General features: G+C 37.2%; 1 protein-coding gene across 5 annotated transcripts; it reads right to left on the reverse strand.

The window, feature by feature from the left end:
• Positions 1-7: 7 nt before the first annotated feature.
• Positions 8-9,931, reverse strand: birc2 (baculoviral IAP repeat containing 2). 5 transcript variants are annotated; one of them, XM_051093077.1, is made up of 9 exons: positions 9,793-9,931; positions 2,863-4,392; positions 2,666-2,765; positions 2,511-2,589; positions 2,386-2,434; positions 1,046-1,288; positions 712-966; positions 441-482; positions 8-301 (listed from the first exon to the last, which is right to left on the reverse strand). In XM_051093077.1, exons 2-9 carry the CDS (start codon positions 3,785-3,787, stop codon positions 108-110), a joined length of 1,887 nt encoding a protein of 628 aa, XP_050949034.1. In that variant the 5' UTR covers positions 3,788-4,392; positions 9,793-9,931; the 3' UTR covers positions 8-107. The 5 variants fall into 5 exon arrangements, with proteins under 5 accessions (XP_050949034.1, XP_050949031.1, XP_050949033.1 ...); XM_051093074.1 differs by lacking the exon at positions 9,793-9,931 and adding an exon at positions 8,335-8,623; XM_051093076.1 differs by lacking the exon at positions 9,793-9,931 and adding an exon at positions 6,241-6,311.
• Positions 9,932-12,342: the final 2,411 nt, after the last annotated feature.

The raw sequence follows: 12,342 nt of genomic DNA on the forward strand, positions 1-12,342 counted from the left end.
ATTTGTTCATTTTCCTTTTTTTAATCCTTTATTTGAAACATGTTAAGAACTTTTCATTTTTTTTAATTGATTAAGTTATCACTGTTTTTTGAAGGCTAAGTTTTATTTTATGATAGGAAGGTACGGACAGTGCCTTTGACCAATCCTCTACAAATTGGGCACTTCCGTAAAGAAGGCGCACACTCTTTGCATACCACTAGGTGACCACATGGGATAAAGACGATGTTGACCTCCTTATCCATGCACACTTTGCATGTGCGTTCCTCTTGAAGTCTTCTCAACTGTTCCTCCATAGGTAAGTCTGTGAACATGATGGACACAGTCAATCACTTTATACAAACTCTGTTTCAGAGTGGGATCTAACTGATTCCCTTAGTGTGATGGCTAGAGACAAAAAGGGGCAAAATCAAAAGAAAACCTTTTCTCATGTTTGAATATACCTGAAAGATCTTGACTCGGTGATGCAGCTTCATTTGTCTGGGCTGAAATTGCAGTAAGAAAAAAAAAATAAAAATTGGTTGTCAATATTATGTGATTGTTTGCTGTGGATTTGTCCCTGCTCACTTTAGGATCTTAAAAGGCATCACCTTTTTTTTTTTTAACTGATTCAAGAAGTGTTCCTATCTACTGGCTGTGCAGTTTCACACTGACACAGACTAACAACATGTAACACTCAAAATGTGCTTCATATCTGATTCATAGGTGACATACCCATCAGTTCTCTCAGCAGGTACACGTCATTCTTCTTGATCCAGTTGCGGAAAACTTCTGCTGCTGCGTTTCCTTTTGATAGGACTAAATCAATCAGCTGCCCTGTCTGCTGCTTGACCGTAGTGCAGTTACGAATAATGTCATACTCTTTCTGTGAGATGACATTCTCCTCCAGAAGATGATCCATTAAGCTCTGCACGCTTTTTAAACGCTGTGTCAAGGCAGCATGATGTTTCTTAAGGAAAGTAAAACCATCTGTGAAGAAACACAATGAGTATTAGATTCAGTCAAGATGGACTCTTGAATCATTAGACAGATGGTAAAAAATACATACCTGAGGCCATCTCCTCAGCAAGAAGTTCTCGTTCCTCCTCTCTCTTTTCATCTTCTGCACTTAGTAAGTCAGACACCAGTTCTTGAACGGTTTTATAATTCTCTCCACTTGTAAGAATTTTGCTTTGAACTGTTTGCTTCACCAGGTTACGCTCAAATCCCATTTCTAATGCTGACTTTACAACAGGGTTGTTCATCATTACTGCATCTTCTGAACGGTCTTCTCCAGGACCCAGGTGTACAACTAAAATCATGATTTGAAATACTGACTACATGTAAAGGATATCATTGTAAAACATATGGAAATTGGCATCACATGTACAGTTGAGGTCAAAAGTTTACATATACCTTGCAGAATCTGCAAAATGTGAATTATTTTACCAAAATAATAGGGATCATGCAAAATGCATGTTATTTTTTTTTTTTTTTTATTTAGTACTGACCTGAAAAAGATGATTCACATAAAAGATGTTTGCATACTGTCCACAAGAGAAAATAATAGTTGAATTTATAAAAATGACCCCATTCAAAAGTTTACATACACTTCATTCTTAATACTGTGTTGTTGATACCCACAAATGAACACTTTCCAACAATGACTGTATGATTTTGAAATGCATCATTTCACACTGAGGGACTCATATGCAACTATTACAGAAGGTTCAAATGTTCACTGATGCACCAGAAGGAAACACACTGCATTAACAGCTGGGGGTGAAAACTTTTGAACAGAATGAAGATGTGTACATTTCTTATTTTGCCAAAATATCTATATTTTTTGTTTTAGTACTGCCCTTCAGAAGCTACAGAAAATACCTGCATGTTCCCCAGAAGACAAAACAAGTTAAATGTATCCTGATCTTCAAATTCCAAAAGTTTTCACCCCCTTAATGCATGGTGTTTCCTTCTGAAGCATCAGTAAGCGTTTGAACCTTCTGTAATAGGTGCATATGAGTCCCTCAGTTGTCCTCAGTGTGAAAAGACGAATCTCAAAAATCACAGTCATTGTTGGAAAGGGTTTAAATACACCAAAATGCTGAAAAACTAAAAGTATTTGTGGGACCTGAAGGAATTTCTGAAGAACAGCACGCTGTTATAAATTATTTTCTTCTGTAGACTACAGGTAAACATCTTTTATGTGAAATATCTTATTCAGGTCAGTACTACATAAAAAAATAAAATAAAATAAAAATAAAAAATTATATATTATATATATATATATATATCATGCATTTTGCATGATCTTTTTTATTTTGGTAAAATAATTAACATTTTGCAGATTCTGCAAAGTGTGTGTAAACTTTTGACCTCAACTATAGGTCAACTCAATAGAAAACTTACCAGGTGGATCAACAAATTCTCTCGAGTTGTTTTCTCCATTAGTCAAGAGCTGTAAAACACACAAACTAGGTAAAATATCCATCAGTGTAGTGGAAGAACCGATAACACCAGTATTTTTAACATACCTGTTCAAAAAGTCTTGGAAATCTTGCTTGAATCTGATGAACAAATTCTTGGCCTTTTTCTTGCAACAGGTATTCACATCTAGAAGAACATGTATGCACGATTAATATTCACATAATGCCATCACAGGACAGAAAATGATGGCACTTTTATTTACCTTGGAAACCACTTAGCATGTTCAACCCATGGATCATCACCAGACTCCCAACATCTGAGTCCACCATCACAACAAAAGCACTTGACATCATCGTTACGACCTATCGAAACAAAGCGAAAGAAATAATTGTAAGCACAAGAATCAAAAAAAGCATAAAAGTTTTACCGTATGACTTGTAATGTCATCAAGACTCTTACCAACATAGTAAAAACCAGCTTTAGCCAATTGGTCTGGTCGAACAGGTATTCTTGAGGGCCAGTTGACAAACGTGAGCAGCCGTTCTTCACACTGTTGCATTGCTGAGTTGGATACGTTGGAAAGGCCGCCACCAGATAATGGGACATTATCTGCACGGTCGCCTCGAACAAACCGGCAGTTGGGGTAATGTCTCTGGTGCTCAGAAACTGCCCGATCTCCTGGTTTCCAGTTGCTGAGCTGGCCACCACAGCTGAAGCAAGCCACCCTGTCGCCCTGGCCAAGGTAGTAAAAACCAGCTTTGGCGAGCTCAGTTGGTGTCACTGTAGCAAGAGTCCAATTTTGAAACGTGTCAAGTCGCTCCTGTTCCCGACGCATACTGGGATTGTGACAAGCTGGCGGTCGCTGGTGAGACATGTCCTCCACTCCACGGGAAGAAATGGGACTGGAGGGTGCCAGGTTGCTAAATCCCATATTTAGGTAACCCACCTGGTCCTCTGTTTGGCCTGAAGATGATGCTGAAGTGGTTGATGCAACTGCGGTTGCAGGGGCGGACAGCTGCAGGATAGCTACATTGCGAAGCGGGGAAAAGGCTGAGTGGGAGGACGACAGGAGGTTTGCTGTGGCGGGTAAGCTCTGGATGAAGCTGCAGGTGGGAGACAGCTGTTTGTGGCGCTCTGCAGGGCAATCACCAGACTTCCAGTTGTCTGCTGTCACACTGCAGCGGAAACACTGGACACGGTCGCCCACTCCAGTGTAATAAAAGCCAGCTCGAGCGAGACTTCTTTCAGTCACTGGTGCAGTGGCAGGGAACTTAGCATATGTGGATATACGAAAGAGTTCAGACGAGTTATCGTATTGTAAATCTGCAGGGGCACTATTACGACACAAGCCTCTCAGGAAAGCACTGTTTTGTATAATTTCCATTATAGAAATATTGGGGAAAGGGATGTCCAGCAGAGAGAAAGACTTGAATACCCTGTGTGCGTGCAGAGAATGAACTGTGTGAACAAGGCAAACAAGATTACACAAACATCTAACTCCTTGCAAAAAAGAAAAATTCCTCCTGATCAATCACGCCGGTTACACAACAGAACACAACAGTGTTTCTTCAAAGAACTGGTGACGTGCACGGAAAGGCTAAAACTGCATATACATAATGTGATGTATAACACAAGCCACATCAAACAAGATTGGTTAGATGAACTAGTTTAAGTTTATGGGATTCCTCCATAAGCTCATCCTGGATCACTAAGAAATACACCAACCTGGCCAAAACACATTTTTAAATGCCAAAAGGTAGTTTCTTTAGACCTTAACATGTAATTAACATAGAATCCAACATAAAAATGTTAAAAATGTGACCACAGGGTGTGTCCATTCAAGTCTTTCTCTCTGCTGGATACCCCATGACTGGTGTCTAGTCGTCCATGACAGAACACATAATCTTATTAAAAAAATGAAATGAACTCTTGAACAGATAAAAGGTCGACGTAGGAGGTACGGGCTTCTGTCCCCTATAATGCATGAACCTGAAAATAACACAGAAAAACCACATGATTAATTTACAGATCTCTATTAATGTCATATTTTTTCCCAGCACAGCGGTCCATTATATGGGGAAAAATGCTGAAATGTTTTCCTCAAAAAACAATTTCTTTACAACTGAAGAAAGAAAGGCAAGAACATGTACATACACACATACATACATATATATATATATATATATATATATATACACATATATATATACACACATATATATATATATATATACACAAAGTAATTATACAAATACACCTATGCAAAAAAATAACCTTTAAAATGACTTCAAATACATCTACAACAGCCACGAGGCAATATGAACCTAAGGCAATATCAACACCAAATTTTCCGTTTTATTGAACAAACATGTGGAAAAACAATGTATTATAAACAATAGAACTATGCAATGGTAAATCAACCATTCAAATGACATACAGCTCCCCTCCTCTGAATGTTATAGTCGGATCTGACCTAGTCCAACTTCACCTCTGTGGACTTAATAGGTGGAGCTGCATTTAGATGTGCGTGGTTAAACGGTCTAGTTCCACCCATTACAGACAGGGAAGGGAAGCTGGAAGTCAAGGTTCACCCACTGGTGTGAGGAGCCTTTCCAAACAAATGAAATATTACAACTAGTAAATAGGAGGCCCCTATAGCGTTTCATTTTGTCAACTCAAATAACTTAACACACTGAGCTTTTATCAGATATTTAGGTTTTGTTTGATTCATCGAAAAACAAAACAGCCTTGTAAGTCGAATCTGTTTCGAAAAAAAGTGATGTACTTATACTGGATGATGACTTCGCACAATAGTCATGAGTCATAATGTTTGCCCTTTGCCGCCGCTTCCTCAATCTAAACGGAAATAACTTGATGAGTAACGTTAATTTCCACATTAAATACAGAACGCGCGTTAATGACTAAATGGGTAAACCATATGTGAAATCCTGTGAGTAACGTCTCTGCCACGACAGCAGCAGACAGGTAGTCTTTTAACGTGACGCTGCCATTTCACGGAGACTATGGATATAATACCAGAAAACCTGTTTTCTGGGCCAAATACAATTCATACAACACTACAAAGGTAATCAAATCTTCATCTTGGCCAATAGAGAGTTATAAAAGACCGACTTACCGACGCTAAAAACAAAAATGGATTTTTCAGACCGCACAAAATGTCCCTTCTTCTTCAGGCGAAAAGCGGAAGTGACGTCACAGTGTTGCAAATATCATGGATATATAATTATAATTTTCTTCTTTTTCTTTTTTTTTGGCAGCAGCAATCATATTTTTCTATATTTAGTGTGTGTGAGTGAGAGTGAGAGTGAGTGAGTGAGAGAGAGAGAGAGAGAAGGAGAGAGAGGTGTTTTGTTTAATTTTAAATAATACTTCGGAAGTCCCAGGTCGGTACCAAGCAGACCTAACGTTATGTTCTTCGTAACAATCCACTATGGCAATCCACCACAGTATGGCATAGATACATATCTATGATCTATGACACATGTCACCGCGTTGGCGAAAACGTAACCATTTTCAAGAAAATATTTTACACTCCCTCCTAAACAACCGCAACAGGAACAAACTGTAAAGCCCCGCCGTGATGGTAAATAATCGAGCACTGCATTCCAAAGATAGAACGAAATTATAGTAATTACACGTCATAAGGAACAAAATTTAAATTTAGGTTTAGAACACAAAATTCACCTTGTAAATTGGATCTTAAATTCCCCCTACTGTCAATATTTTTATCTCCTAAAACCCATCTTTCATAATAAAAATGATGTATTCCCATGAAAATAATATCTCCATTTTAAAATGGTTTGAGGGTCTACTTACAGCAGTGGTTTTCAATTCTGGTCCTGTGGGCCCCCTGCTCTGCACAGTTTGCATGTCTCCCTTATTTAACACACCTGATCATCAGCTCATTAGGAAAGAGATCCATGAACTGAACTAACAATCTGATAATCTCAATCAGGTGTGTTAAATCAGAGAGACATTCAAAATGTGTAGAGCAGGGGACCCCCAGGACGGGAATTGGGAACCACTGGCTTACAGTGTAAGATTCGTCACTAGAATAGTACGCACGTACTGTACAGGCATCATTTATTTTTGTATTCACAGATCGCGCATGCACATTGACTCAAGGGCAGAGAGACCGAACAACGACAACAAAATTGTGGTGACTGCAACAATTGTCGGCCGCATTGACATGCGCTTGTGCGAGAGGGTTATAAGATAGCAACAACATAAAAAATTAAAAGGAGTATAAAGACATATTTATCGATCATAACTTGTGGAGATAAACAGAGCAGACGCTGGACAAAGTTGACACTTTCTAGAGCGAATGTGTCGCCTAGCGTACTTGAAAAAGAAAAACTAACTACAGCCTCGTCATTGTACGTCATATATGCTGATCTATGCAAATTAGTACCTGCCTCCATTCACTGTCACTGGCCCTGACATGCTGTACTTGCTTAGCGGAAGTACACTGTAAAAAACAATTTGTTGAGTCAACTTAAAATAATTTATAACCTGGCTGCCTTAAAATTTTAAGTTCAGTCAGCTCAAAAAAAAAAAAAAAAGTTTATTTAACTTGAAATGTTAAATTATACTAAGTGATAACTTAGATATTTGAGTTGAATCAACTTAAAATTTTAAGGCAGCTGGGTTACTTACCCATCTGTTAAGTTTAGCAAACACAAATATCCAAGTTGTTACTTAGTACAACTTAACATTTCAAGTTGAATAAGCTTATTTTAGTTGACTGAACTTAACATTTTAAGGCAGCAGGGTAACAAATTATTTTAAGCTGACTCAACAAATTGTGTTTTTTTTATTCTTTACAGTGTAGGCTATACGATATAGTAGTATACGCTTCAACATGGATCTTGGATTAATGGTTACCGCGATGTCATACATTGCGGTTTCGAGAATGAATCCGTGAGAGAATGTATTCAAATTCCGAAAGGATTTTAGTCTAGAAAGCTCCCCTTATCGCTGAAAAGTTGCCACTCATCTTAGTTTGTCGCATTCTCGTTCGTTTATAATCTGCGAAGCTCTACTCTGTGCTTGCTGAACTAAAATAGAGAACATTATACATTATATTTGCCATTTTTGCCTTTATTACAACAGAACAAATCAGCAGTGACAGGAAACGAAGTGGGAGAGAGAGATGGGGGCGGGATCAGGAAAGGTCCTTGAGTCAGGATTCGAACACGGGACGACGTTGCCCACAAGGCTTTCGGCACCAACTACACAATGAATCTCTTATTTACATGGTGTCTACACCTTGGAATCTCGAGCACGCATAACTTAGCACCAAACAAAACACCAATGAATTGTATTACTCAACGCTCAAAGAAAAAAAGGGGGAAAAAACATTGTATGTAAAAATCTTTGACCAGTAAAGAACATCACGCCCTGCACCTTCACAAGATACTAATGGATTAATTACATTTTTGTGAGGTAGCAAAGGGGCGTGGTTCAAACAGCATTTTTTGAAATGCTTTGTCTTTAAGCATATTAAAAACACCAGAGACATGTAAACAAAATTAGGCTACTATTCTACAGTAAATCTATTCTATAGTAAGTTTTGTGTATAAAATCACATGAGTTAGACTAGATGAGATATTTGTATCCCTGTGTAACAGCTTCATTGTCAGTGTTTTTAAATAATAATAATAATAATAATAATAATAATAAAGTTTCAAAGAGGATCACCTCATAAAGAACATTTACTTCAGTAAGGTTTACAATAAATTAGGATTAAAACAAAATAATTTTTATTAACTGTAATATTTGATTTGATGGCATACAATCTTCTGTCCCACTCACATCATAATCAGTTACAAAAGTTACAAAAAGTCTGAAAAGAAAATGCACCTAACCCACCCTTGAGTGGACATCTTATATGCATAGCTTTTTACTCACCAGCTGAGAAGATTCAACGCAAAGTTTCACTCTATTCAGTAGACAGTCGGTTTAGTGAATTTGGAAACGTAGGGACTTTCCGACTTCTGGCCTCACCCCACCCCCATCCCGCATGCATACACACATTCAGTGAAAGGCTGGACCAATTGCTACTTCAGCCAGAAAAGAGACTCTGGGTGTGCATGAGAAAAACTTGGTGTGCCACATTTCAATAAATGATTGATGTGCAAAAAAGTCCGACTGGTATTACTAACATTACAAATTACATATTAAAATAACCAGAGATGCGTTTGTAGCCTATTTTTCTTGCTAGGCACGCAACCCTACAACTCCTCCCTCACTGACAGCATTTAATGTGAAACGTTTACGCCTACCTTTTTTTTTTAGACTCCAACTTTCAAAACGCATTAAAGTATGGCAAGCCGTTTTATCTTAAAATATTCTAAGTGTTACTCGTCGTAATTGCATTTTTACTATTAATAATTGAATTAGAGAGCTCTATAATTACATTTTTACTAGTAACAATGCCAGTTAGAGAGCTCTCTAATTCAATTCTTACTAGTAACAATTATAATTAGAGAGCTCTCTAATTCAATTATTACTAGTAACAATGCCAGTTAGAGAGCTCTCTAATTCAATTCTTACTAGTAAGAATGTAATTGCAGAGCTCTCTAATTCTAATTGTTACTAGTAAGAACTAAATCAGAGAGCTCTATAATTCAGAACTTACTAGTAAAAATACAATTGCAGAGCTCTCTAACTTAATTAGAGAGCTCTCTAATTATAATTGTTACTAGCAAGAATTGAATTAGAGAGCTCTCTAATTGCCACTGTTACTAGTAAAAATGTAATTATAGAGCTAATTCAATTATTACTAGTAAAAATGTAATTAGGACGACACTTAGAATATTTTAAGCTAAAACGGCTTGCCATATTCAAGTCCTCCTCTTTTAATGAGCCAATTTCCGAAGCAATTTTCTCGCTCCTCTAGACAGCCACCGACAATCAAAAAAATGTAATGCGGCAATAGACACTTGACTTTTCATTTAATTTTCACTTTATTCGCGACACACACTCCGCAAATTTTTAAGTCGTAAATTTACATATAATTTGCACAATCTGCAAGATATTATTAATAGCCGACAAAAAAAAAAAACAAAACAAAAAACAAAAAAAAAACTGGCATGTTGCATTTATACTGGCCAGAACAAGCTTTTTCACATAATGAGTTTAGACACAAAACAGATTATAAGTTCACATAGGATTGATGTTTAAGTGGTCAGATATGTTGTACTAAGAACTGTATTTAGCGAAAATAAATGCAATTATTCTGTAAACGTGGTTGTGTGTAAAATAAGTTTTGTCTGTAAGTAGGCCTACTTGTTCATGTACGAAGTAAAAAGGCTATTTTGTAAACTATCAAGAAAGAAAGAAAAAGAATAAAGAGAGATAATTCACCATTTTTCTATATTCCTGTTTCAGGCATCCCCACAGCTGCTTCGTTTAGATTTTCAGACCGGTCCTGGAAGCACCGCCCTGCACATTTTGTTTGTATCCCTCATCTGACACACCTGATTCAACTCATCAGCTTGTTAGTAGAAACTGCACAACAAGAATGACACATCGAGTGACACTTCCAGTTTTCAGTGACATGTGTCACCGCAGAGTGGCACGTGCCAGTGATGGATTGTGTAGATGGATTGTGTCAATGTCACTGTCAATCTCGCAGAACATGTCACTGCTGTGGCACCTCGAGTGACACTGCCGCTGTCAGCCAGAGTAAAACGTAGACTGAAACACACGCACTTAAGGTATTTAATTGATGACAGTTTCGGTTTCTGTCCAGCATATTAATTACATGGCGGAGTTCATTTGTATTACAACAAAGGCTTCTTCATGTGTTTAATATTTGCCTTGTGTCCCTTATTCGTTTGCTCGAATGTTTTGTCAAACACGTTAATAAAACATCACACTGTCATAAAAGTGTTTCATTTCTTATTGCATAATTCTATAAATTATTTCTTTTTTTTTTTTTTAATATTAAAGCCATAGATGAGATTGCGCTGGCCAACGATAATAAAAAAAAATATTTCTGCATCTAGTTTTAGGTGTGCCAGCTGCCACTGTGGGTGGCATCGGCACACCCTAGCACACCCGTAGGCTAGAGTCATCCTCTACAATTACAGATCTTTATATTATTTGACTTTCTATGAATCACAACTGCCTACACTCTCCCAGTGGCTTAACTTACATTACCAACAGTTTAGTGTAGTGAGTAATTTACACAGAAAAAAAACATCTATGCTTTCATGTCTGAAAACTTTATTTTTGTGTTAGATTTCACCATAAATTCAGACAAGCTCTGTTTATTTTTGTGAACTGGAATGTGTACGAAGGATTGTGGGTAAATGAAGTTCGCAGAGGATGAATCCCATGCATTCAAATCCAGCTGAATGAAGGACACGAAATGAAAGTCTACCGCAGAATCATTCCAATCCTTCCGACATTTGATAATGTACTAGCCAAAATATCTGAGAAGTCATCACAGGATGCAGCCTTCCATTTGAGAAGCACCTACAGAGACTCTGGAAAGTATTTAACCATTTATATTATATATGAATCAAAATATTTTGTACATAACATATTTTTCTTAAATATATTCATTAATTTGTGTGTATTTGTATATACAAAATAATTACATGCAATACACACACTTATTTTAGGCACTCAAACTTTTATTTTCTATGTGATTAAACGCGATTAGTCCCTAGTTTTAAGGTTATGTCATCAATCTGGAAGTCGGCCATTGTGGCAGCACTGAACGTAAACAGTGGCATTAATACGAATATAACTTGTGTTACATCCCTGCTCCGGCATCGAAACAAAGAGGGCTGGAGTGTTACAACTGATCTGAGGTAAGACGCTCATGTCAATCAACTATCGTGGGAGCGGCCTCTGTGGGTGTGATGCCACACCAACAGGCGTCTGAGAACGGCTCGATCTGAAAAAGGGAATATTATTTGTACAGATTAATTAAAAACCACTGCATAGATTTTTATGATTATAGGGTAGATTTGTACATACACTGCCAACACACATTAATGTTCAAACAACATGTAAAAGTGAACTTAGCATCCGATGACCCCTTTAAAATTCACATCTACATATTTATAAACATATCTTCACATTTTCTTAGAAATGCATATGTACAGTTACTCTTTCGATGACAGTTGTGTGTGCATACCTGCATGCTGCCCTGTGCATCTCTCTCTAGAAACAACTAATTAATTCAAAAACAGGGAAAAGGAACTACCTGTGTATTAAACGGTTTTACTGCATACCTGCCAGCCAATCAGAATCCAGTCTTATGACAGACCAGGAAATAATGCATTATAAAGCAGTGTTAATAAGCGTAGTGCAGCTTTGTGTAGAGCAGTAATCAAGGAAACACTATCGCTGCTTAGGGCTGAGCCCTGTATTAACTTTAGTTTGTCAAAATATAACAACCCTTCCTGCTTAAGTCATTCTCCATATGATTTAGCAGCTTCCACACATTTTTTTCCATGGTTTATAAATTAGTAGAATAATGTTTTCAAAAGTACATTAACTATAAAATCCACGCTGCTGTTTACATCTGAGTATCACCATAATGGCCACACATCCGGATAACTGATTAAAACGTGATGTAGGTGGAAACCCTCTATAGTAGCAACTTTTTTTTTTCTGTATTTACCTCTTTTTTTCTTGTTGTAGTTTTTAAAACAAACATTGCAATGTGTAACTGATTACTGATCGAATTTTAAAGCGTAATGTTAAAAATGAATAAATAAATACGCACAACACAAGGTAAAAGTAGACTCTACTAGACTATCACTACAGTTTACAGTATTCACTAATATTTGCTCTGCTGTATAATGTTAGCCTACCTATGTATCTGAATGGATGTAATCAGTCAGGAAAAACAGCTCAGATGATTTATTATATTATACAAAACATTTATTGTTTTAA

Source organism: Labeo rohita, chromosome 21 (genome assembly GCF_022985175.1).
Source record: "Labeo rohita strain BAU-BD-2019 chromosome 21, IGBB_LRoh.1.0, whole genome shotgun sequence".
Taxonomy (NCBI): Eukaryota; Metazoa; Chordata; class Actinopteri; order Cypriniformes; family Cyprinidae; genus Labeo; species Labeo rohita.

Bases quoted from the DNA above. Each gene is read 5' to 3' on its own strand.
- birc2 (XM_051093077.1), bottom strand. From the start codon at position 3,787: ATGGAAATTATACAAAACAGTGCTTTCCTGAGAGGCTTGTGTCGTAAT. The intron at 2,590-2,665 runs GTAAATAAAAGT...ATGTTCTTCTAG, and splicing joins CATGCTAAGTGGTTTCCAAG to ATGTGAATACCTGTTGCAAG. The intron at 1,289-2,385 runs GTAAGTTTTCTA...TCATGATTTTAG, and splicing joins AGAATTTGTTGATCCACCTG to TTGTACACCTGGGTCCTGGA.